This window comes from Penicillium argentinense (genome assembly GCF_028826775.1).
Source record: "Penicillium argentinense strain IBT 30761 chromosome Unknown utg000011l_segment0_segment0, whole genome shotgun sequence".
Classification (NCBI taxonomy): domain Eukaryota; kingdom Fungi; phylum Ascomycota; class Eurotiomycetes; order Eurotiales; family Aspergillaceae; genus Penicillium; species Penicillium argentinense.
The window spans coordinates 1163065-1187566 of record NW_026622670.1 but is presented as its reverse complement, the minus strand read 5'-3'; the positions used below and the strand labels follow the sequence as shown (position 1 = coordinate 1187566).

The window sequence follows — 24502 nt, the reverse complement described above, 5'->3', positions numbered from 1 at the left end:
GCACCGTCGAGTTTTGAAAAAGTGATATGGATATGGAATCAGGGTGCTGGCCTTGCCATCAATCGAAAATCAGGGCACCAACATGGGCGAAAGAAGGAAAGTGAGCTCTGGTCATTATAACAATACCCTCTATAGGGGCGTTCACCCAGAAAGGCAAAGTAGACCAGATATGGTAATTCACAGGTCTCGATATTACGGGGTCATTACGGGGTCAAAAGTGACTTGAGTCAGCATGCAGAGTTCGATTTTAATGCAGCTGTGACCGCATATACCTCACTAGTGCACCCTAGGGTACTATTTAACTATGTACGACAGCGGTCAGCTGGTCACACTGCCACTGTAGCCTTGCGGACAAAAGGATTATAAAGATGCACATAGCACCCCTGACGACCAAGATCCCCAATAATCTTCTCTGGATCAGTAAACTGCTATCCCGAGATGACCATGACCCAGGAGACTGAGGCCGTTGAGTCGCAGACCGATGTGTAAGTTAGCTTTGAGAATTACATATGTCCTATTAGGCTAACCTTCTGAAATCAGCCTCATCATCGGCGCGGGGCCTTCCGGCTTGATGGCCGCCTACTGGATGGCTGTCTGCGGTGTACGAGCCCGGATTATCGACAAGAAGGGAACAAAGGTCTTTACGGGCCAGGCTGATGGACTGCGCCCGAGAACCCTGGAGCTGTTTGATAGCATGGGCTTCCAGCATCGTGTCATTCACGAGGGACATGTAGCTGTCGAAGCAAATTTTTGGGTCCGTTTTTTCTCGTACATTCAGATCCAAGCTGACCAGATGAAAGGTTCCTGATGAAAATGGCAAACTGACTCGACAAGGGCCCCATTGTAGCCCCAAAATTAACGAGTCAAACCATTACAACATGCTTCTAAATCAAGGGCGCATCGAGCGGTTTGTGATTGATACGATCCACAAATATTCAGATCTCGAGGTAGAAAGAGGTGTCATCGCCGAGTCTTTTGAATACGACGAAACCCTTGAGGATAATCCGGATGCGTATCCGATCACGGTTAAGCTGCGAACTCTCAGTGACGAAGAGGCGAATCCTGCCCATCTCACCACAAATGGATCTGGTCCTCCCACGGCCTTCACCAATGGAATGGGCCGGGGAAGTCTGCTTCCAGATGACTGGGAGGAGTTAATACAGAAGAGCCGAGCCCGACAAGCCAAGACAGAGATTGTAAAGGCAAAATATATCATCGGCTGCGATGGGGCTCACAGTTGGACGAGGAAGCAGGTGAATATCCCTTTGGAGGGGTCAATGACAGAACATATATGGTGAGCTCAGACACCGCTTGGCACTTTCGCTTGCCGTGAGAAATACATCGGTGCAGCCCAGAAGAGAACTAATCGTCCACAACAGGGGCGTAATTGATGTCGTTCCACTCACAAACTTCCGTAAGGCATCTAATCGCATCGTCTCATCCGAAGACAAGCTAATCCACCGAGCAAACCAGCGGACATCCGTCGTCTGGGAACGATCACTCACTCGTCAGGAACGATCCTCGTCATCCCCCGCGAAAGAAGAATGGTCCGCCTCTATGTCCCCGTTCAAATCGTAGACGCCTCGACAAACGGCCGCTTCGACCGCTCAACGATCACCCTAGAGATGATAAAAGCCCGCGTCCAAGCCATCATGAGCCCTTTCACCTTCGACTTCCAGGTTTGTGATTGGTGGACGGCATATCAAGTCGGACAGCGCGTTGCGCCGACTTTCAACAAGGGTACTCGGATTTTCCTGGCTGGTGACGCGGTCCACACGCATTCGCCCAAGGTAGGACTGGGGATGAACATGAGTATGCAGGATGGATTCAATATCGGGTGGAAAGTCGCGATGGTGGCAGTTGGCGCTGCCAATCCTGCAATTCTGAACACGTACACGGCTGAGCGACACCCGCTCGCGGAAATGCTGCTGGAGTTCGATCGGCTCTGGTCAGGCGAATTCACGGAGACGAGTACGAATGGGACCACGAAGGCGGACAAGGCGGATCGAATGGTCGATGTGGTGGAGAGTTTCATGGATTTTGCGGACGGGTTGAAGGCGTATTACCCGAACAGCTCGCTCGTCTGGAAGGTTTCGGAGGAAGAAGGACCGGCGGCAGCACGCAATCTGATCCCCGGCGAGCGAATCCCTCCGATGAAGTTGCGTAACCAGGCAGAAGGAAATTCGAAATGGACGACACGACTGTTTGAAAGTGATGGGCCCTTCCGAATTATTATCCTCGCGGGCGATGTGCGGGTTGAGGCGCAGCAGGAGCGGGTTGCGGCTCTTGCGAGGATTCTAGAAGGCGAGGATAAGACCAAAGTCTCTCCTTTATGTCGCTACATGTCTATCCCTGGGCGTGAGAGTCTGATCGAGATTGTGACTATCCACAGTGCTCCCTGGGAGGAGGTGGAATTCTTTGATTTTCCCGAGATTCTACGTCCATTCGACCCTGTCATGGGCTGGGGATATGAGAATATCTGGTGTGATGCGTCTGCGACCTGGGATCCTTACTGCCAGGGCAAGGGTTATGAGAAATGGGGTGTGGATAGATTACGTGGCGCAATGTTGGTTCTTCGACCAGATCAGTATATCGGGTGGTCTGGAGAATTGGAAGAGGTGGACGATATGACTGCCTACTTGGACGGTGTACTGATCAAGGTGCCAACACCTGAGTTATAATGACGGAAACGAGAGCGACGGTAGAAATAGAATCGAATATTGAACCCCTAATCCTGACCTCCAATCGAAAAACTTCTGCATAAAGACAACACTAAAAAAGGAATTAAAATACACCAACAGCGCTCGCATTCACGCACTGGCTCCTCGGACTAGATTAAGCCTGTGGCTGAGTATCCGGGATCGTGGGCACTTCTTCACGAATACCACCCGTCGGCTCAACGTGAGCCGAAGAGCCGGCACCTTCGCCCTTGTCAAACGAGCCCCGAATAACATTCGGATCAGCCGGGAACTGGAACTTGGAGCTTTGCCACGGCTTGACCTTCATGAGGTACATGGTATCTATCTCCTCCAAAGTGCGGCCTTGTCCCTCAATAACAGCGAAGTAGACCAGACCCGCAGCGAGGAAAAGGCACCCAGCAAAGACATATCCAAAACGGAAGTCAATCGCACTCACAATAAACGGTGTGAAGAAAGCTAGAAGGAAGTTCCACAGCCAGTTTGAGGCGGTTGCGAGAGACATGGCGCGTGCACGGTACTGCGAGGGATACAGCTCTGCGATGATCGTCCACACCATTGGACCCCAGGTACTTGCGAAGCCGAGGATGAAGAGACAGGCGAAGACAACCATGGCTACACCGGCGGACTTCGTTTGCTCGGGATTATCCTGGTTGAGGGAGAAGTGGCCCACAGAAGCGAAAATCATGAAACAGACGAACATCCACAGGGCACCTGCGATGAGGGATCGGCGTCGACCGTAGTGTTCGATCAGGTACAGGCCAAGGAATGTTGTTCCGAAGTTGACGCCTCCCAAAATCATTTGGGTGACGTAGCTGTTTTGAATACCAGCGCCCTTGAAGACAACCGTCCCATAGTAGAAGAAGTAGTTGGCGCCCGTCAGTTGCTGCAGAGCCTGGAGGGTGACACCCACAGCGACGCGGTAGGACATGGTCTTGGCTTTGAAAAGCTGCACCCAGGTGACTTGGCCATTGCGGACTTCTTCATCGTATTTCTGTTTGATCTCTTCGAATTCGATCTTGAGTGCACGGTGGTTTTTTGGGATGCCATATATCTTTGCCAGCGTGTTTATAGATTTTTCAACTTTTCCGTGGCGGTAGTCATATCGAGGACTTTCGGGGAAGAGAGCCATACCGAGGCCGAGAATTAGAGCCCAAATGTAGGTCACTCCCATCGGAATTCTCCATGAACTGGTATCGGTATTGGCCTCGGTTCCAAAGTTAATGCAGTTTGCGACGAAAATTCCGAGTGTGATAAACAACTGATATGTACTGGGAAGTGTCAGTATAAGACTGAAACCATCCCTTTCTGTTATTTCAAGCTTTCAAACGTACCTGATCAAAGAGCCTCGAATGTGCCTGGGTCCAGACTCTGCTTGATACATTGGAACAAGCAAGGACAATGCCCCCACACCAAGACCTGCAACCCAACGGCCCATGGCGACTTGGTACCATTTTCCGGAGGGAGATGAGATTTGGATAGTGATACCAACACAAAGGATCACACACCATCCACTGATGGACCACTTTCGTCCGATACGATCAGCAATAGGTGCGGCGATTAAAGCTCCAATAAGGGTGCCGACAGACAACTATGAGAAGTATTGTCAGTATTGATCTACACCTAATCAAATGCGAAAGTCAAATTAACTCACCAGTCCCACAATAAGGCCCGAGCGCGCATTGCTAAAATGATAAGTTCCATCGGCCCCAAGCTGACCATAACGTTCCAGAAAGTTTTTCATCTCCAGGAATCCAGAAATCTGACCAGTATCGTAACCGAACAGGAAGCCACCCATGGATACAAAAAGACCCATGACAGTGGAGCGCCAGGTGAGCAGAGGAATAGGTGTATCGACAACATCACTAGGTCCTTTCTCGCGATCAGCCGTGGAGACAGATTCACCCACGGATGCTCTCTGGAGTTCGCTGTCGGCATATAGATCCTGCGGTCGTTTCTGGAACATGTTCTTGAACATGATGGCGGTAGACGAGACAGGCCCTCAGGGAAACCTGTTAGGTTGCTTTATCCCCTAGTTGCTATTCTTTAGAAGACACAAGTGGTATCAAATTACCGACTTTCGAAAGATGCAGAAAGATGCACTTTAATACCTCAACCTGCCGACCAACAGAGGACCAGGAGCCAGTACCACGAAAAGACATGCAAGCGGCTGCACAGACTTGAACGTCATAGTTTTGCTTGGAACTTGGTCTCTTCTTGGATAGTGTATCGGCCCATTCGACAGATCGGGAAGGTGATGACTCGTTGATTACTCGCTATGCGAGCCGACGCCACAGCCCGGGAGAGCGCTCCGTTCAACGCGCGATAATCTGGGGAAGTGGGGAATCGCATTTGGCAGGTCTGAGAGAGGTCTGCCTATATTGTGCATTCCATCCATGGTTGCACGCATGACACCCACGAATTTGAAGGGACTAGACCTTGGGACCACGAGTAGGGGTGGCGCGGAAGCGTGGGTGCCTCGTGATGAGGAACTCCAGTGGCGATTTTCATGTCATTTTCGGGTGAGGATAGGAACTGTTTGTACAGGTCGTTTTGTCAGCCATCAAGATCGGGTCTTGCTTCGGAGGAGGGGTTTGGGTCGGGGGGTCGGGGGGTGGAGAGTTGGTTTCGGGGCGCTCGTCCGGTGGTTCCTATCTCTGATGCGACCCGTTCTGGAAAAGGTTCCATGGATGTGCTGGAACTGCATCAGTGTCGACTGAGTCGGCTGCCCCGAGGCGAGGATCAACCACTAGGGCTGTGCCAGACCAGTTGGTGGCTGTGGAAAAGATGGAAAAGTGTATAAGGTCGTATGAAAATGTGCATTGTAAATATAAAATTGTAATATATCCAAAAGAAAGTAGATATCAAGCACCGAATCCAATAGAACAATAAAAAAAACGCCTAGGTATCATCATATCGCAAAATATCAATCATCCAATCCTCCATTAACGAATGACATCCAAATAATAAACGTACGTATAGCGATCAGACGGCCAGCCGCCGATCCCAGCCATTAACTAGGGCAAATTCGTCGATCCCGTCCTCGGCCGGCATGGGGAGTGCCTGGAAGGGATCCATCAAGCCGATATCATCCGGGCGCACCGAAGTATCAGCGAAGGAATTAAAGTGGGTTTCCTCGGCGCTGCCCATGCTTTCGCCGGAGTAGCTCATGACGCTCTGTGCGGCATGTTCCTGCGTCGAAGCCAAATCACCACTGCTTGCTGACCATGCCTCGGGGGACAGGTCTTGCAAGTCGGTAGCAGGAGGGGGAATCGACAATGTTCCATCCTCTTGTTTTTGCGCATACTCGGCCGTAATCGAGGCGAATGGGCCAGAGTCTTCGCCGCACTCTTTGCCACCATAGATGCCGGTGAAGATGTTCGAGTATCCTCGGTCCATATCGCTTAGCACGTATTCCCAGTCGGCCATGGTGATGGCCCCATTGGTAGTATCGGATGGCGTAGAGGAAGGCATTACGCGTGGGTAGTCATAACCCATGGTTGAAGAGATCAGTCGAGGATCCGACCCAAGATCCAGCGAGGCACGTCCATGATCAGCAGGGAAATGGGACGCATTGTACTGGTCTTGATGAGAGGGAGGGAGGCTTGACCAGCTCGGAGATCGAAGAGACTGGACCCCAAGCGGAGGGGTCGCGCCCGATATGGTGTTGCGTCGAGAAACAGCTGCTTGTTTCTCCGACTGTTCGCGGGTAGCGTTGGGTGAGAGGCGAGACTTGAGAGACTGCAAATGCTTCTTTGGGAACTTCGACGGCTTATGGGCAGGGGCAACCATTTCCTGAGGTTGTTTGCCCGAGGGCGCCTGCTTGGCAGTATCAAGGAAAACCAAAGTGCTAGCAAGGGAATTAAACTCTGAAGCAGCCGCAGATGACTCTAATTCGAGCTGCTCCACGACATTCGCGAGCAGCTTCTGGCTCTCCTTGACCAGCTTGCTGTCTCGCTTCAGGCCCAGAGTTTGCCAAAGAAGACCCAGTCCAGAAAGGAAGACCAGTTCCTTCCGGTTGATGCTGATAGAAAGACAAAGTCGTCGCTCATCGAGCAGCTGGAGGATCTGGATGATGTGCTTAGAGGAATCGGACATGGCCAAAATAGACGGAGAGCGCAAGTTCTCTTCCGCGTAGCAGACAGCCGGGCGGTGAATCAATGACCGAATGAAGTAGTATACAAGAGACTTTGGGCCATGTTAGCATCATGTATCAAAAGCTGAAGGGCTTTTTCCTGGCACTTACCAAAAGCGGAGATCTGCTGCTGGTGACATTCGTGCTGGGTTTATCCTGAGAGAACTCTAGACGAAGGTGGGCCGGCAACGTAAGGAGCCAGTCGTCCAGTTGCGCCGACACTACACGCATCTTGGAAACGTACATATCGTAACCAGATCGCAAGGGAAAGATATCCTCCAAGGTCTTGTTGAGAATCCTCGATGCACTGAAAAGCGCAAGGGCACTTGAGATACGAGTAGACTCGCCGGGAAGAGTTGGCAGAAAGCCGTTTTCCGTCACATTCTCGTCGTCCACATCAACAGGATACTCAGTCTGAATATCACTCTCGCGCAATAGGACAGGCAGTCCAGTGAGAGCCGAACAGAGTCTGCATTTGTCAGAAGACTGAACTAAGAACGGAGAGAAGAGGTTAACATACCGATCCAAAGTATATTGGCACCAGAACACCTTCTTGCGAGATTCTGCCTCGAGTATGTTGGTGGTCACATTTTCCCTGGCTCTCATATAGTGCCAGCTGATGGCAGATGTCCACAGCCAAGGCTCGGTAGCGAAGGAGACTACGGTAATCCCCCTTGGTCATGCAGTACATTTGAGCCAGAACGAAGCATTGCAGGCCGCCGATCGAGCTTTCTCCCATAAGAGAATCAAGAGCGCCGGTCCAGTTCTCTTCGAAGAAAGTGGGGTCTTGATTGGTTCTCGACTGTATTTTAATTAGTATAACCTCTGGTGTGCCAGGTACGGTCAGAAACTCACGCTCGCAGAGAGTGCCGCGATCCCGAAGATCAGATTCAACTGAATTATGGCGTGCACATCTTGTTTTAAAGAATCCGAGCCGTTCAAAAATTGCTCGTATGCTTTCAGAATGGTCGGGCGATGGACGACGGGATACAAGGAAGCCCACTCCTGGAAGAATATGTTGATGAGTTGGTCCGACACCAAGCGCGGGGGTGTCTTGACGACTTGCTGGGAAGAGCCCCGGGAGACGGGAGTTGACAGTTTGGTCAAGGCTGTCGTGGGGATCTTCTTGGTCACCTTCTCCTGGCTGGCCAGCTTATCGGTGAATACATCTATTCTGTGTAAGTCTTCTGATTTTATCTTCTACCCCAGAAATAGGTAAGATGGTAGGTAGTATCACATACCAGCAAAACCCTGGGTGCTTGAAAGAGCGGTATAAGGGTTCTCAGGGGACGGTTTTAATTTAGATCGCGCAACATGCACCACTCCCTCTGCCGCTTCAGAACTAGGCGACTTATTACTCGGCGCAGAGGCCGAGGGAGACCGAATCGAGGCGGCTCTCTGCGACGGGGGTGAAAAGGAATGTATGCGGGAGAGCACGTCGATCTTCTCGTCCTTCTCATCCAACAGATTCTTCAGATCCTTGACTTCGCCTTCCAGGGCTCGCACCCGTTCCTCCAAGGACTCGGTGTAGCCACGAGGGAAGGCCCTCCGGCTGAGCTTATCACTTGTTCGACATTCGAAACCGACGTTGGCGCATTGGGAGCAACAGGGGCGGACGCCGTCGCAGCGGATCTTCTTGCTTCGACATCGGTCACAGGCCTGGGCGATCCGGCTTTGGGACCCGGTGCCACCGACCTTGATCACTTTCATGGGCAAGATACCAGGCATTTCGCGTTAGGCAGGCGGGCACATCGGCCGCCGCGGTAGAAGGTTGAAGTGTGTTCGAAACGGGTGTTCGTCTGGGGTCGTCTGGGGTCGTCTGGGGTGCGGAAAAAATCGAGACTTCCCACTGGGGTAGCAACAGACTGGTCGAGATTCGCGAGATTCGAATATGGGGACAGGAGGGATGGGGGTTTTTGAAAGGAGTAAGGCGAATTTAGGAGGGGGATCGCAGGCTGAGTCAGGCCGGTGGGCCAATCCAGTGATGCGCGGGTGAATGTGGAGTAAGAATCGTTCAGCACGTAGCATTTCCCTTTCGGTGCACTTTTCGGATGGGTCCCATTCGCCAGCATCGCTGGCTCATCGCGGTTCAATCGCCATCGTCTCCGTTATTTTCCTGGACTGCACTTCTCCAGACTCTGGATCAGAGTCTGAGAAATCCCCGATCAGAGTCTGGGATCCTCCCCGAGTGCCCCAGACTCCACACTGCCGCGCGCCTTGGTCGCGGGTTGTGACGTCTACGTGGTCCCGTGTCAACTTACCACGAATACAGCGAATACAGGCAGCTAGTATGGCGTCCTAATAAGGTGTACCGGCCTGTGATACGAATGCCAGAGCGAATGAAACCGCCCGCCCCTTTAAACTCTGTTACAGCCGTCGAACAGGCGAGTCATAACGAAGTCATCGGGACCTCGAATCCGCACTGCGGAGGTGCGGCATCGCTGCCGCACCCGCATTCCTCCCCGGCCGAGGTTTCTCTTTTGAATTATTCTTGATTTGCCTGAGCAGCTCAGGCTCTGGTACGGCTACATGTCGTCAAGGAGCACAGAAAACAAAGATGACGATCAGCGTGGCTCCATGGTTCAAAGTCGTCTCGGTGCAGCATGTAAGATCAATAGTATGATGGTAGTTTGGGGTAGCCTCGACTCAAAAAAGGGGAGGGTTGATCCGGGGATTGTCACACGCCTGCAGCCGTCTCATTCCTTGTCTCCGGTTCTCGGCGCAATCTGCAGAGTCGGCTTCCCCCAAGGTTTCCAGTCCTGCCCGACTCTGTCAGTAGTTCCAGCGAGGCGGTGTCGGGGTGGCAAGGGACCCGTTCGACGTACGGGGGATCAACTGCGGGGGATCCCGGGGGTTTTCGACCGCCAGCCTGGTAACCCCCGTCCTCGTCCAGATGGGCCCTGGGGAAATCGCAAGCCAATTGTGGCCAGCGGATTAGAACTCATCAGAGCCATCGGGAAGGCCGGGACGGCTAGGTCTCAGGACCGCCTAGATTTTGTGGCTCCGAAAGACTTCCGAATGGGCAATCCGATCTGGGGGAACACGGAATTTCGAAGGATCTCCCCTGCGAGTTTTGTCCGAGAGAATCGCGAGCATGCTGAACCATGGATGATATGCGCCCCACGCCAATCCACATCGGCGTCCGCTGTAACTGGTCTCGATGGCAAGGTAAGGAGCTGGGGTACCTCCCCCACGGCGCTGCTGCAGGGTCCGCTGGCGTTCAGATGTTGCCTAGTCCGTCCAATATCACTGCCGTCATGCGCATCCGAGTTAACTCATGTTGTTACCCTGGTACAAGTGGACACTATAGATACATCGAGGAAGATGCTCTCGAACAAGATCAATGCCCTGCTTGCAGCGATCTGGATGGCTGATGGAGAGCGGTGCTTCCTTGGTTGCCCCGCGCGAGGCATTGGCACAAACTGGTAATCACTGGAGACTCCGCAGAGGAACCTGAAGGTGAAACCTCCCATGCCGTGCAGATCGCCTCAGAATCCCCCTACCGGAAGTATGAAGATGGCCCAGCCCGATGAATTCATGGCTCACGTCACAGCAAATGTCGATCACCCCTGATTGGCATACGCTTTTATACCTTGTCTTGTCACTTCCACCATCTTCGTGGGCGCGGCTTCTCCGCATGCTAAATAGTGGGAGGCTAGATGAAACGCTATTGATGTGGGTATGTAGCTTTTCTGGGGAAGATCCCGGGACCGTTCTCGTGATTAATTCCTATTTGTATCGTTCTCTCTGTATTCATAGCTATGTCATGAAAAATCATCCACCTCATCTGCTTGCGATTGCTGTGCGAGGTAGGCTGTCACAGCGTCCGACTCCATGAGCTGGGTTTTCTGGTCGCATTTGTTAGTATGTACAGGATGTACCAGAGTGGTTCAAGGACAAGTGGGGACAAGATGAGGCCATCGGAGTAACAAGGGACAAACAAAATGTAGACTTACCTGTTCCATGAGGTCTGCAACCGACTTTTCAAGCAGCTCTGCTTCGAGCCTTCGGAGTCGAGCAACCAGGTTGAAGATATCAGGTCGGAAGAGGGCTTGGAATATCGCCTCGTTCTCTTGCAGGTTTGCCAACACATCTTCCGTCTCTTGCAGTAGAGCAAGTTGTGTTTCAATCCTTTCCAGCAACAGAACGACTGCTCGAAGTTGGAAAATGTCCCAAGAAGGATCAGATACGAGAAGCTCTCGAAGATGATGGGGTGACTCTAGCTTCGTGCCCTTCCAAATGGCTTCCAACTCCATTGCTCCATCGGTGGTCTGCGCAACCCGGATATGAAGACCATCTTCTTCGTTCACACACGCCATCCAGATAAGAGGGCTCTCCCAGGTGATTTTTGATGACGAGTTGATGTCAGAGGCAGTAGACAGACGAATTCCGGGTGCTTCGCGACAGAACATAGTCTTGACGTCTCCCAAGGGGTCGTCCATTGGCATCGTCATGTCCAAAAGCACCTGCTTGGCCTCGGCTCTATTGCTCTCAAGGAAACCATATGAAAAAACCATCTCCGATGCTGGCTTCTCATCGCCGTACCTGGGAAAGGAAGTTGTCAGATGTTGCCCAACTCGATCAGCTATTTGGAACGACTCACGATATCGTCACCTCATCACCGGGTTGGAGAGACTTTCCCCAGCGGAGCTGCAAGACTGCATTGTGTTCTGAATTTGCCTCGTACAATGCTTTCACATCCGGTTCCGAGACATGGTTCGCCATATCAATACAGGGCACCATTGCATGTCCTCTCCCAGGCAAATCCACCATGCGGGATCGATATGCCGCATCGACATACTTCCAATCATCTTCGGTGAGCTTGTCTAGGCCCTCTCCCCACCAGCAATCTTGGCACCATTCGATATTTTCAGTGGATTCTCGAAGGCGAGAGAATTCGCGCTCGAGCGAGGACGTTTTGGCCTCCACAGCAGCTGCAAGTGAGGTTCCTCTCAGCAGTTGCTGTTCCTCGCCACTGTAGGACGTCGGCAGCGGGAAACTGGGCGGAAAGAATTTGACGTAGTCAGTCCAAGCGTTAGAAACCCCGATCATGCGTTTCACTCCAGGGCTAGAATGTGTGATTTGAATCAGAAGAAATATCATAATGGCACCCCGTGCGGTCTGGCTATCGTCAGCGACTGTCTTGCTAAATGCCGTGAGACTGGAGAAGGAACATACTCTACCGAAGTCGCCAACGGCTTCAAGCACCTCCCGAAGACATTGGTCAGACTTGGACTGGGCGTGCACAGTTTCCAGAGAAAGAACCAGCTCTGGTGGGATTTGAAGCAGAACCTGAGGAAGGGAATCGCTTTCATCGCTGGTCTTGTTTTCGATCGCTACAATCGCATTTCCCTTGTCTGTATCGTTCTCCGAAGAGCTGAGATTCTGGAAAGCGACTCCATTTGTGACGATTCCATTAAGCTTGGCCCAGGCTGGTAAGGACTGCAACGGAAGATATTCCCGTCTCATGGCGTTGGAGAGCGACCGGGCCTGCCGGACTGTGGCTGTGGCTGTTATATGAACGCGCGGGGCTATCGTATGATCCGCGATATTTGTGGAATTCTGTGACAACCCTTAGCAGAGGCAGCTGTTTATCGGTAATGCTCGATTTCAAAACGTTGAGATGGTAGTTCAAGCTTGCGGTGCCCACGTTCGCGGCGTAGGTACAGCGCTAGTCCCGATTGGGTATGAACTTCCAATGCAACCCTCAACCGCTACAAGGCCATATAGTTCGGCAGCATTTGGCCACAATCCATGCAATCGTAGTTGAGATATGTAGAGAAGCTGCTGTCAATTACTCAGCATCACTAACATCTCAGAGTCGATGGATTACTGGTCCCAAGGTTGTCTGGGATGATTGCCGCATTAAGACGTCATAACCCAAAGTTGGTATTTCATTAGGTCACGAAAGCCGATCACCTGTAAATGATTTAAAAGTCTTCAATTCGAAGATTTGAAATTTTCAACTTGCTAAAATCCCTCCCATACACTTGTATCACAGCAGAGCGTATCATCCGTGATGTTGAGGATTAGAAGTGTATGTGCAGCGTCTGGTCTCCGTATCATGCATGCGCTGCAAGCTGGTACAAGATCTACAACACACTCAACATTCATTTCACCATACACTAGCATTCGAAAGTACATCCATTCGAGCGGAAAGAAGGACGAGCCTCGAGATCATTCGGTCAACCGTGCAAACCGGGGGAAGATAGGCGACAAGGACGACCTAGCGGCGGAAGCGGCATCCAAGGGGATGAAGGAGAGAGAGGCCAACGAATGGATTGCGGATGACACCAAGTCTGGGGCAACAACAGAAAGAGGCGGTAGCAAGCACGCAAAAAAGGCTAAAAAGGAGCATCCGGCAGCGCCAGAGCCCATCATTGGGATGAATGATGAGCGAGCTCAAGTGAGTTCTTCCTCTCCTGGCCTATCCTATCCAACATAGAGCTGGTCAATTCCTATCTATAGCCGTACTGACAAGTATCCTCCATCAAGAAAGGAAACTGATTATGCGAGCCGTCTGATGAATTTTGATATTCTCGGGTTGTGTCGCTCGTGGCATTTTGGTCTACTTGGCACTCTAATCCGTGGAACCAATGTCGCATTGGCCAGGTGGCATGCCCGTTGATAATCTTTTGCGTTCTAAAACTGTACATATAGGGTATATGGCATGTTTTACCGACCAACCTTGAATGATAAGATCTGTCAAAAAAGACGTTAGCATCGCACGCGTAACGGGAAGCACTTGAGCACTTACATCGTGTTTCCCGACTGCAACAATATCATCCTCGGAAACTCGGGTACCACCAATGCCTTCAATATAGGAGATAGGCACGTCTCCCATGACCTTTCGAGCAACATCGCCCACTGTGCTGTTTCTGCTTGGTGTCAGTAAGGTCCCCATAATTATTAAGCACCGCGTCACGTCACTTACTTCTTGACCAAGACACAATCGCGGAACGCGGCTGTCCCGGCTCCAGAGTTGAATGTCTGGAGGTTTCTTACTGGGAAAACTGGCACAAGGCCCAAAAGCTCAGCAGCTCGAGACAGACATTGTGTTACACCGGTCGAACCGAATCGGTAGAGCACCATGTCCTTCAAGTTTTCCACGCGGCTGTTTTAAGTGTGGTTAGTATGAGCTATCACACATTCTTGAGTACTGAAAACTTACGTCTTCAGCTTTTCATCCATCTCCTTTAGGCCTCCGCCATCTGGCTCGCCCATTTCAATCAGATCTTCCCGCGTGTCCACAAATTCGCTACCCTCAATGTACTTGACATAGCCCTGTTTGGCTAGTCGTCGGAGGAAGACTTCTGATATGGCTGAGCAGAGTACAATGCTCTGGGGATCTTGCATCTTGGCGATCTTGCTGACATTCTATATCGTTTGAGTCAGCAAATCTGTGCGTCATTCATCTCATCAAGGAAGAAACACACCTTATCAGCATCGGGGTGGTCAATCTTGTTCAAAGCGTATACTGTGGGGAATTTTTCGTTGATGAAGGTCTTCACCACAAGCTCGACAGTCTCGTTAGACCACTCCTCGAGAGGTTCCTTCAGAGCAAGCTTATCTAAACAACGTGCGACAACGGAGTGAGTACTTCCGTATCCTGAGAATTGACCTTGTAATGTGTCGACAGGGTTCGCCTCTGGTTTTAACGTAAGTATATTTCGAGACCAAGCTCCCAGAAGCAATATACTGACTCGTTGCGGTATGTCTCCGCTTGATAGATCCCCTAAATGCGTTAGTCAGCATGTTGTATCCTGAGTTTCCTGCCATTCTTCTGGACTGACCATTTTTCCATCAAATTTCCGAGAACCCAGCGGACAATCTCTCCATAAAGCCACTCAATGTCCACGGAGGGGTCGTATCCGCGAGTCGCCTTGCCCTCCGCATCAGTGGTACCACTTACATCAACCACGTGAATCAGAGCATCAGCATGTCGCAGGTCATCCAAGAATTTGTTTCCCAGTCCGCGACCCTGGTGCGCTCCAGGCACAAGACCGGCAACATCTAGCAATTCAATGGGAACGGAGCGTCGTCCCTCATGACATCCACCATAGTTGGGCTGGCATCTGTCGGAGACACCGTGTCTGGCGCAAGCACATTCGATTTGAAGATATCCAATAGCGCGCTGGGGGTCAATGGTCGTGAAGCTGGCGGGCGTCAGCCGTTAGCGCAAGGCTCGTTCGATTAGGTGGGTGTTCATCTCCGACGCCAGAGGATCAGAACGTACGGGAAGTTGCCTGTCCAGAGTGATTCAGATTAGCCATGTGATCCATTGCGCAAAATTTCAACGAAATCCACTCACCGACTTTGGAAGTGGCATCCGTCAAGCTGTTCAATGTCGTGGACTTTCCACTGGATGGCTGTGCCCCTCCCTGGTTAGCGGGGTCGCGGTTTGGGGATGAAGTTGACGGACCTTGCCCACTAGCCCAATCAAAGGATCACGGGGCATCTTATAAGTTCCCGACCACCGAAAATAGCGAATCAGCGAAGAACAGCCAGCTTTTGTCGGTCTGCACAAGGCAGCGACTTGGTCTCGGAGATGCGATAAGAAACATTTTCTGCCGTTTCAGAAGGGCAGGCGGTGGCCTGTAGTACAGACACCATGATGGATCTGCATTGGCGCTGCAGTTATGCAACGCGATTTTTGTAAAAAAGTCTAGATGAAGTTGAATCCAATATGATTGAATTGAATTGTAAGTGCATGAAGGGGTATAGGTCCCATCATTTGACCTGAACCCAGTTTCGTCTTATCAGTAACCCGATCGGTGAGTCTATTTTGGTAGCGATCCAGTTCTAGCCTTTCCTGGCAATTGAAGGAGAAAAATATCGACAGGCTCTCTACCAGTCTACTTTTACTACTGCCGAGTAAGAGATACCATAGTCGTGAGAATTGCTGGACGAGAGGGTACATTGGTTCGCCGAGTCAGGCAATATTTAGACCGAGCGGGTCGGTCGAAATATTGGCTGGTAAGTCAACCGTGAAGAACGCCGGGGCGCTAGTCGAACTACGCCAACAAGATACAGTCGAAGATGCTCAAAAACACAGCATGCATGCGAAACATGCCCAGGGCAGACTGGTGATAAATTTACTCTTCTATAGAAATTTCTGATTCGCCAGTCAAGTTCTGACAAGACCCAGAGATTGCCAGGGACATGTGACACTGCGTCCCCAGGTAGATTGTTTTGCCACCGATAGCACGCCTGTGCTATGACGCTTGTAGCCCACATTCTGTACTCGTCGCTTGCGATGTCCATATCGAACCGGGTTCGTGGGGAAGCTGGCCAGGATCCCTGGCCTGATCATATGTCGTCATCCTAGCAAACGTCACAGCCGCCGTACTTTGTTCTAGAAATGCTCTCAGAAGCTATAAGAGTCTGGACATGACTACTTGCCACTTGGTTGTTTAAGTATATTCCCACTCCGAAGCAACTGTCCTTTAATCACAACCTTCCCAACAATCCTTCGACCAATCTCTTCAACATGTCTGAGCAGACCTACCACACCACCCGCCAGGACCTACGCAAGGAAGAGGCCCGTCTCGCCCAGCAGCACGGTGGACGAGTTCCTGCCGATTCCGATGTTTCCCAGATGAAGGTGAGCAAGTGAATCTCGCATCCGAGCCATTAAATTTGTGCTAACATCTTCCCACCGATTCAGTCCATCATCGATCAGAACACCAACAAACCCGAGCAGATTGAAAAGACCAAGGCCAACCTGCCCCTACCCGAGGACCCCCCAGTTGCGAGTGACTGGAACTCCGCCGACCAGCGTACTGTCAACGTCGGCTCCGGCCGCTTCCAGGGCCCGACCTCTGGTGACGAAAGTTTGGCTGGAAACACCACTGCTAGCAGCAGCGTCCGCGTGGATGGTGCTGAGCTACACCAAAACACCGGCCCCGGCAAGAATCTCGGTCGCCAGGGTGTCGAGGGTCTGAACAGACTTCCTTCCGATGCCACTACCCGTTAAAGCCGTTGTACCCGTTAAAAAGTCGTTGTAATGGACTACGATATCCATTTTGTGTATGATAGTCATTTTACGGAGTCATGAGCGAATGAATAATTCCTAGCATTTTTTCCGTAAAGTTTCAATTTTTGACTTTTAGAACGTAAATTACAGCCATACGTAGCAGCGAGACCATAATTTTGGTAGCCAATCAGTCCTTGAATGCTTCAATTGGATGTTGGTGATATCATCCTTTTACCGTTTGTGGAAGCGTCTTATTATTGCGTCTCCTATCCAACGTAGTGACTTCGAAACGAAACACCTGATAAAGCAATCAATAAATCATTGAATTTCTAAAAGTTGTCTCTTAAACTTGAAAACACACAAATTGATCTCCAACGCTGCCATGCCAGTAAGGCTTGAATTGCCTATTTGGGTGATGTTCCTGTTTGCAGTGTTTGCATGGGGTTATGTCGATTTGACGTCAACTACCAACTTGAACATGTGCCATGCCTCGCCATCTGCCCAGTTTTGCGGCTGGACTCTCACAAAACCCAAGTCTCCACGATGAAATAGACATGTGGGGACGAGGCCCTCTCTGATCGTGAATTCTTTGCTCATTTGCTGTGGTTAAAGCCACCAGAGACGCACCTGCTCCACCGTCCCTTGTCTCGATGTCTCCAGTCCGCCACCGGGAACGTCTCGCTCGCAAGACTGCTGACGTGACTACTCCTACAGTTGGCCGAGATGCAGACCGTCTTGGATGCTGGCCTTTGATAACCTGGAGAACATCGTAAGTCTGACATCATCTATCGTGAAATCACGATCTCTCTTGTTACGAGCCCGTCGCCTACTATGTGTTCATACTTTGCAGGTCTCGCACAAGGTATATAGCTCTGCCTTTGTATCCAATATTCATTCTACATCAATTTAAAAATCCTGCTACCTTTCATTCACATATCTCACCGTCAAACCTTATCTTCGCAATCTTTTCTACACATATACACCATCACAATGGATCTCCAGGGAACTCCTCTTCCTCACGGCCCCCGCAGCACCAAGGTCACCAACGACCCTCTTGCCTCTCAGCAGCCCATTGAGGAGCCATCAGGCCCTGTCCCCAACGATTCTCTCGCTGCTCAGTCCGTCCGACAGGGCGGTGCTTTCTCTGAGAACCGTGGCGCCCAGCCTTCCTCTCACGTTAACATGAAGAACACCCCTTCAGGCACCACTGAGCTCCCTCCTGCTCCTGTTGGTGGTCTTCGTGAGGACCGCCAGCGTCAAGAGAAATACCCTGAGGCCCTCGGCGGCCAGGGTGACTTCCCTGGCACTCACGTTAGCGGCTACGCCGGTGGCCCGACCGCTGCTAAGCAGCAGATGGGCATGACCGACAACTCTCGCGCCAGTAGCAGCAGCCAGTACAATGCTGGCCAGGCGCCCTCCTACGTTGCCGACGTGACCGATGGTTACCAGCACAGCAAGCCCGACGGCCGCAACATCACAGAGGGTGACTTCCACTCTGCCGGAAAGAATGCCAGCTTCAACTCCGACATTGGCACCAGTGATGACCCTGGCCGTGCTGGACTAAACAAGTTCCAGCAGAACAACGCTAAGAGCGCCTACAACGCTGGCCGTCCCACCCAGTCTGACGTTGGCAGCCAGCACCCCTTCGAGGCTCTGGATGAGCAGCGCGCTTAAACAAGGGCTCCTGTTTTTACCCTTTCAATGCTTTCTTAATTTTTTTTTTTTTGGAGCGAGCAAGCGGTTTTACGATCTTCCTAGCTCTGGTTTAGGGCTGAAGTAACTATGGATCATGGTGCATGGTTATTATGATGTACAATAGATTTATACAAATTTCAAAAGCACCATGACTTCTAGAATCCTCCTCATTCGGCCGTAGCCCATGTATTCACAAGTATCCCGGTCTTACTCTGGCTCCGTGTTCCAAGGCTGTTTTCAGTGGATGCGATAATCATCCTCTGCCTCTGACCCCGAGTCCGAGCAGCTCGACAGTAGAGAAGCGTCTTCGCCATGGTCATCTTCTTGATCAGAGGGCCCTGGAATGACGAGTAGCTCTAGAGGCATCTTTGACATTTCTCTAGGCTCGCGAGAGTGAGAGTCATGTTCCTCCCGGCTATTTTCATCTTGCGATTGCACAGGCTCCCGTGTCGACTCTCTCTCATTCCACAAATAATTGCCGAACTCCACCAGCCCAATCGTCAAAATCGCAATCCAGACCATACCCAAAAGGACTATCACCGTCGTGAAGACCCCCGGCAATGGAAACGAAGAGAAAGATACCGGTGCAAATTTCAAGAAAGGAAATGAGACCCGGTAGGAGAAGAACGAGATATATTGACCGGTGGAGAGTCTCAATGAGGAGTCAGAGTAGTATGCGGTTTCGTGTCTGTGAATTGCGCTGAATTGTGTCTTCGGGTGTCGTAGTATTTCGCCATATTTCTTATTTCCCAGCTTGGCGGCCTCAACGGGTTCATAGTTGGTTTTCTCTTCCTCCTTGTAGTCTTGGTGCGGCTGAACGGACGCAGGTGAAACTGGAATAAGGACCGCTACCTTTGAACTGTCTTCAAAATCTTCCCGGATATAGAGACGGCCTGGAAGTTCTTTTTCTAGTGACGATTTGCCATTGCTAAATGTAGGTTTCATAGAATGCTATGCAGAGTAAGCTTTCAAGAACAAGTCGTCAACGGAGAGCAGTCTGACCTGTTTCAATTCGGCCTGTGCTGACCACAGAGTCGAGTAGCCTCTTTCTTTCGTAAAGGTCTTCCATACACCTCGATCTTTGGGATCTGCAACTTCGCGAATTTTGGTCCATTGCGATATTCGGACGGGATAGGATAGGACGGGATGTACAAGTGCCAAAAGAAACGCAGCCACGGTCCAGCATAGTGGGCGGACCATTTTTCTCGTAATGCGATCGAAGCGATGATAGGGTAGGCTGTATGCGTTAATGCGGCGATATATCAATTATGCGGATTAGGATGATCGTTGCATGAATGAGTAGGCTCAGAACATGAAAGAAAGCAAAAAAGAAAAGAGACAGCTCGCATCTTCGGGCGACGAGGACGTTCCCTTATATGGCTATTTGAGGCAGGGCAGCAGGGGCACTCCCCGCAAGGGCCGCAGCTCTGAACCAGAAAGATACCGCGTACGACCTACCAAAGGTTCACGCCTAGGGGTGGGAAATGGGATCCTGAATCAAGGAGGGGCAGCGCAGCAGATCCGTGTACCTGGCAAGTCAGATTGGCCGTCCATATTGATTTCTCATTGGCTCTATTTAATCTCAACTGTGTCGCGGTATGTAGTTGTCCCCCTTGTTGGACTGTTTAAGAACTGAAGGGATTGATCAGATTGATCAGCCTGGAATGATAGCGCCACTGGCCTGATAGTTCGGGTCCAACGCAAGGCCGATCGCCTAGGCCCGACACTAATGATTATCAGTGCGGATTCCGCGATTTGAACCGTTCGCGACTGTTGATTCCCGATCGCTTTTGTCAGAGATGGTCGGTAGTACTGATACTGTGAAGGGTGGGTTTACTCTTTGCTCAATCCCTGAAGATGAGGCAAGCTCAATTGCGACTTGCTGGCCGTGTAACCGTGACCTCGCGCAACCAAGGCGGCGAGAGTAGCTCTACGCCTACGCAATGTCAACCTGTACTACTACAAGGCCTGCTTCGTCGCATCGCGATCGACATAACTGCGGCAAGCGCTAATGTGGAGGCCGATCAAAACACTCGAAGATCGAAGCACGGGCAGGCCGCAGATGGCGCACATGGAATGTCATCCACATTGACATCAAGATCGCATGGAGGCCCGCTCGGAAACAATGTCATGTACTTAGAAATCTGGAAATGGATGCATGGGGTGATTTCTCATTGGGAGTTCTTCCTGCCTTTTTCATACACCGTTGATAGAACGCCGAACTGCAGTAGAGCAAAGATGGTAAAGAAAATAAAATAGAAACCCAAAGGCCGGACCCCCAAAGACAATGCACAGTCCTATCAGACAAGAACGAATACCTGTACATGAAAGTGAACCCACTAGCAATCAAAAACGTGGGAAAGCGGAAAAGGTGGATCAAAAGACTGTGGTCTAAACAGTCACCTTCTCGCCCTCCTTCTTCGCAAGCTTGACCAACTCTTCGAAGACCTTGCTGAAATCTTCACCGGCGCTCTCATCAATCTTCTTGCTCTTGCCAGCGACCTGGGGGGTCACCATCACGACACTAGTCGGGCGCTTGGTAGCGGCGGAGGCACCGAGCTCAGCGCGGGAGGTTACGAAAACATAGGGGATGCCGTGGTCCTCGCACAGAACGGGGATGTGGGAGATAACGTCCATGGGAGAGATGTCGGCAGCAAGGATAACAACACCGGTGGGGATCTCGACGGCTTCGTTGGGGGCCGGGATTTTAGACTTGCGGAGGGCCTTGACGACCTCCTTAACACCGCGCTTGAGGGATTTGTTGACAGCAGCTATAAGGTAGGAGGTACGTCAGTAAGTCTATGGGATGGTATCCGGGGCACTGTGCGGCAAGACACTACGAGCATCGCAATGTGCCACACAGTCATTGAGGCAATTGCACCAACGCCGTTCGGCGCGAAACGAGCAGAATTGCAGGGATTGCGGGGGAGATTGGTGAACGTACCCTTCTTGACGCTCTTCAGTACCTTCTTGGCCTGCTTATCCTCAACCAGAGGGTTGGCGAAAGGCACAACAGCACCGACAGGGCGGTCGATGGCCATGGCATCGTCCTCAACATCGGCTGCACCGGCGGCGGCGGCCTGATCCAGGCCATCGAGGACCTGGGAAGTGATCTCCTTCTCTACCGCATCGGCGAGAGCGGTCTTATCCTTCTTGTCCTTCTTTTCCTTCTTGGGCTTGGAGACGCCGTCCTTCTCCGATCGCTTCTCCTTCTTCTCGGCGCGCTTCTTCTCCTTTTCGACCTTGTCCTTGCCCATGATTTCGGTTTCAAGAAAAACAGGGGGCGAGAGGGGTTGGAGTGAGTTTGCGGTGGTGTGCAGAGTGAAAAGTGCCTTCGAAATAATTTCTTTAAAATTTTGACACTAGTCCCTATCCGGTAGCTCTGGGCTGATGACTAAGACCCAAACATGGCCTGCGGGTTGCGCCGTTGATCAAAGGCACGAAGCTGTCTCCACGAACCAGTTCCGCGACTTCTGACACACAAGTGAGCTGCTGCTACTCGACGGGCTCGAATCAATCGGCTCGCGAGTGAGCATAAATTCGTGACACCATTCGCGCACACCGCACTCGGCAACTTACACGAAACACGCATGGACTCCAGCCAGACGACGCGACCAGCATCCCAGCTGGTTGCTGGATTTGCCTCGCCTTCGACCCCGGCGAGTGCGAGGAGATCGTTCAGACGCTCCGTTAACCCCGTCCATCCCCATCCCCAACCACAACAACCATTACATGGTAAGGAAGCGCCCTTGGGCAAATGACGGTACGATGCGACAGTGAGCTGATAGCATGCAGATGCGGAGAAAGATGAATTGCGGGTGCAAGTGAGCACTCTCAAATACGAACTAGAGAATATCAAACAGGAGCAAGAGCTGCAACTCCTGCAGCATGAGAAAGAGACCCGGGAGATTCAAGTCAAAGCAGATGCAGACTTCAGGAAAGCGCAGGTATGCGTTCGTCGTGAAGGATCCGCCATAATAACTCGCTAATTATCGACTATTCTGCAGGCAGCCGAAACCGCAAGCAATCGTGCTATCCATAAGAGCGATACCCTGGCAAAGGAATTGAAAGAAGCGCAAGAGTTGGCCCTTACAGAGAAAACGAGCCTCGAGCGCAAAATCAGAACTCTACAAGACGAAAAGCAAAACTTGCAGGAGGAGCTCGATGATTCGCAAGCGCAGTTATCTGACCACGAGCGGCAATTTAAATATCAGATAAATGAGCTGGAAACCGTTCGGGCATCGCTTCAGAAGACCATCGAGGAGCTTCAAGCCGATCTTCAAGCGGCTCGCAATTCCCAACAAAGCACCCAAGATAAACTGAACCAACGCGAATCCGAAGTGGCGGAGCTTGAATCCGAAAACATTCGCCTTAAGTCAGAGGGAACCGATGTCGAGGAATTAGCTGTTCTAAAGCGGGAACTTTCTGACCAGGTCAGCCACATTCGTGAATTGGAGTCGACAAATCGAGAACAGGGGGCCGAACTCCAATATTTGCGAAAAGTCCAGAAGAATGTCGAGGTGGTTCAAGAGCAAAAGAGATCGCTCGAGAATCAATTGATGGCGATGAGGAACCTGGAGGCTGAACTGGGCACCTTGCAAATTCAGAAGCAGGTCCTCGAAGATGAACGACAGTCCTGGAATAGTCTGCTTCAAGATAGTGATGGGTCTACCGATCTCGATTCCCCGGAGGCGGTAGTGAAGGCACTCGTCCAGGAGCGGATTGAAACGGCAACTCTGGTTGATCGACTTGGCAGCATCGACGCGCAGTCTTTGGAGAAAGATGAAGCGATCAAAGCCCTTGAGAACGAGAAGTCAACCCTCCGTCAAGAAATCGAAAAGCTGCGCACTGCAGCCACTACAGCTGGTTCCGCTGGAACACCCACAGCAGCTGAAGTCCGAGTTCGCTCGCGATTGGAGCGACAACGTGTTCTGGCAATTAAGGAAGTGGAATATCTCCGTGCCCAGCTCAAGACTTTCGACGAAGAGGAATTGACCATGAACGAAGAGAAAAGCTTCGACGAACAAAAAGCCGAGCAGATCGCGCAGCTTCAGAAAATTGTGGACGAGTATCGCGGTGAACTTCAAAAAGCACACGAGGAACTCTCCAAGAGAGAGGAACCACCGCCTCAGGATGAGAATCAGGCTCGCGGTACCAAGCGCCCCCTGTCTTCAACCGAGAATGATGGCGAGAGCGAGCGACTTGCAGTCCTCACCCGGAAGAACCGCAAACTGCAGGATTCACTCTCTAAATCCGAGCAGGCCATGACCCTCTCGCGCAAGGAGCTGGAGGCAGCGAAATCTCAGATCAAGTCTCTCAAATCCAAATCTCGTACACGCATCCTTGAGCTGCGAGATAATCCCACTGCCGAGACTGAGAAGATCAAAATGTCCACGTTGACAAGCCTCCGCTCAGAGAACCAGGCGCTTCTCGCTCAGCTTCGCGGCGAAAACGCTGGAGTGAAATCGATTCCTGTCAGCACACTTGAAAGCCTCAAACTTGAGATGCAAGACATGGACCGTGTCATTGCCGACAAGGAGAAGCGTATGCGCCGTCTCAAAGAAATATGGACAGCCAAGTCCTCCGAATTCCGTGAAGCCGTGGCCTCTTTGCTTGGTTTCAAGCTCGACTTCCTTCCGAACGGTCGTGTACGAGTTACTTCCATGTTCCATCTTTCCTCCGCATACCGCCATGGTGATGGCGATGATCCCTCTAATTCCCGCGGTGCCGGCAGTATGGGCAACGGCGAAGAGAATTCTATTGTCTTTGATGGTGAAAATGGCACCATGAAGATATCCGGCGGACCTAACAGTCTCTTCGCCATGGAGATAAAGCACTTGATCAAGTTCTGGGTCGAAGAAAGGAAGGACATCCCCTGCTTCCTGGCCGCTATGACTTTAGACTTCTACGATAAGACAACCAGAGCGGCTAGGATGTAATAGGGTTGATGGTCTCTTTCCTCGATACTCTTTCTACGAGTGACCGTGAATGTGTGCCCTT

At 51.3% G+C, this 24502-nt stretch overlaps 12 protein-coding genes across 12 annotated transcripts; 6 read left to right on the top strand and 6 right to left on the bottom strand.

Annotated features, from left to right (window-relative positions):
• Positions 1-438: 438 nt before the first annotated feature.
• Positions 439-2681, top strand: N7532_011451 (putative phenol 2-monooxygenase; the record flags this gene model as incomplete). Its single annotated transcript, XM_056623942.1, has 5 exons — positions 439-485; positions 541-754; positions 801-1294; positions 1380-1414; positions 1474-2681. 5 exons carry the CDS (start codon positions 439-441, stop codon positions 2679-2681), a joined length of 1998 nt encoding a protein of 665 aa, XP_056468930.1.
• Positions 2682-2835: 154 nt separating this feature from the next.
• N7532_011450 (sugar porter family MFS transporter) lies at positions 2836-4674 on the bottom strand (the record flags this gene model as incomplete). Its single annotated transcript, XM_056623941.1, has 3 exons — positions 2836-3967; positions 4031-4287; positions 4351-4674. 3 exons carry the CDS (start codon positions 4672-4674, stop codon positions 2836-2838), a joined length of 1713 nt encoding a protein of 570 aa, XP_056468929.1.
• Positions 4675-5681: 1007 nt separating this feature from the next.
• On the bottom strand, positions 5682-8559 carry facB (C6 transcription factor FacB/Cat8; the record flags this gene model as incomplete). Its single annotated transcript, XM_056623940.1, has 5 exons — positions 5682-6884; positions 6943-7317; positions 7352-7633; positions 7687-8000; positions 8073-8559. The coding sequence occupies 5 exons, from the start codon at positions 8557-8559 to the stop codon at positions 5682-5684; spliced, it is 2661 nt and encodes an 886-aa protein (XP_056468928.1).
• Positions 8560-9360: 801 nt separating this feature from the next.
• N7532_011448 (uncharacterized protein) lies at positions 9361-10260 on the top strand (the record flags this gene model as incomplete). Its single annotated transcript, XM_056623939.1, has 1 exon — positions 9361-10260. The coding sequence occupies one exon, from the start codon at positions 9361-9363 to the stop codon at positions 10258-10260; it is 900 nt and encodes a 299-aa protein (XP_056468927.1).
• Positions 10261-10595: 335 nt separating this feature from the next.
• Positions 10596-12300, bottom strand: N7532_011447 (SET domain-containing protein; the record flags this gene model as incomplete). The annotated part of the gene is made up of 3 exons (XM_056623938.1): positions 10596-10679; positions 10788-11376; positions 11435-12300. 3 exons carry the CDS (start codon positions 12298-12300, stop codon positions 10596-10598), a joined length of 1539 nt encoding a protein of 512 aa, XP_056468926.1.
• A 595-nt stretch (positions 12301-12895) lies between these two features.
• N7532_011446 (uncharacterized protein) lies at positions 12896-13308 on the top strand (the record flags this gene model as incomplete). Its single annotated transcript, XM_056623937.1, has 2 exons — positions 12896-13237; positions 13300-13308. 2 exons carry the CDS (start codon positions 12896-12898, stop codon positions 13306-13308), a joined length of 351 nt encoding a protein of 116 aa, XP_056468925.1.
• A 198-nt stretch (positions 13309-13506) lies between these two features.
• N7532_011445 (Ygr210 GTPase family protein) lies at positions 13507-15289 on the bottom strand (the record flags this gene model as incomplete). Its single annotated transcript, XM_056623936.1, has 10 exons — positions 13507-13533; positions 13589-13709; positions 13766-13945; positions 14003-14208; positions 14268-14479; positions 14535-14566; positions 14625-14987; positions 15068-15077; positions 15143-15212; positions 15254-15289. The coding sequence occupies 10 exons, from the start codon at positions 15287-15289 to the stop codon at positions 13507-13509; spliced, it is 1257 nt and encodes a 418-aa protein (XP_056468924.1).
• A 1032-nt stretch (positions 15290-16321) lies between these two features.
• On the top strand, positions 16322-16807 carry N7532_011444 (uncharacterized protein; the record flags this gene model as incomplete). Its single annotated transcript, XM_056623935.1, has 2 exons — positions 16322-16435; positions 16499-16807. The coding sequence occupies 2 exons, from the start codon at positions 16322-16324 to the stop codon at positions 16805-16807; spliced, it is 423 nt and encodes a 140-aa protein (XP_056468923.1).
• A 990-nt stretch (positions 16808-17797) lies between these two features.
• Positions 17798-18481, top strand: N7532_011443 (uncharacterized protein; the record flags this gene model as incomplete). The annotated part of the gene is made up of 1 exon (XM_056623934.1): positions 17798-18481. One exon carries the CDS (start codon positions 17798-17800, stop codon positions 18479-18481), a length of 684 nt encoding a protein of 227 aa, XP_056468922.1.
• A 258-nt stretch (positions 18482-18739) lies between these two features.
• N7532_011442 (uncharacterized protein) lies at positions 18740-19702 on the bottom strand (the record flags this gene model as incomplete). Its single annotated transcript, XM_056623933.1, has 2 exons — positions 18740-19453; positions 19505-19702. 2 exons carry the CDS (start codon positions 19700-19702, stop codon positions 18740-18742), a joined length of 912 nt encoding a protein of 303 aa, XP_056468921.1.
• A 1191-nt stretch (positions 19703-20893) lies between these two features.
• On the bottom strand, positions 20894-21759 carry N7532_011441 (uncharacterized protein; the record flags this gene model as incomplete). The annotated part of the gene is made up of 2 exons (XM_056623932.1): positions 20894-21273; positions 21447-21759. The coding sequence occupies 2 exons, from the start codon at positions 21757-21759 to the stop codon at positions 20894-20896; spliced, it is 693 nt and encodes a 230-aa protein (XP_056468920.1).
• A 333-nt stretch (positions 21760-22092) lies between these two features.
• On the top strand, positions 22093-24441 carry N7532_011440 (coiled-coil domain-containing protein MAD1; the record flags this gene model as incomplete). Its single annotated transcript, XM_056623931.1, has 3 exons — positions 22093-22237; positions 22298-22449; positions 22510-24441. 3 exons carry the CDS (start codon positions 22093-22095, stop codon positions 24439-24441), a joined length of 2229 nt encoding a protein of 742 aa, XP_056468919.1.
• Positions 24442-24502: the final 61 nt, after the last annotated feature.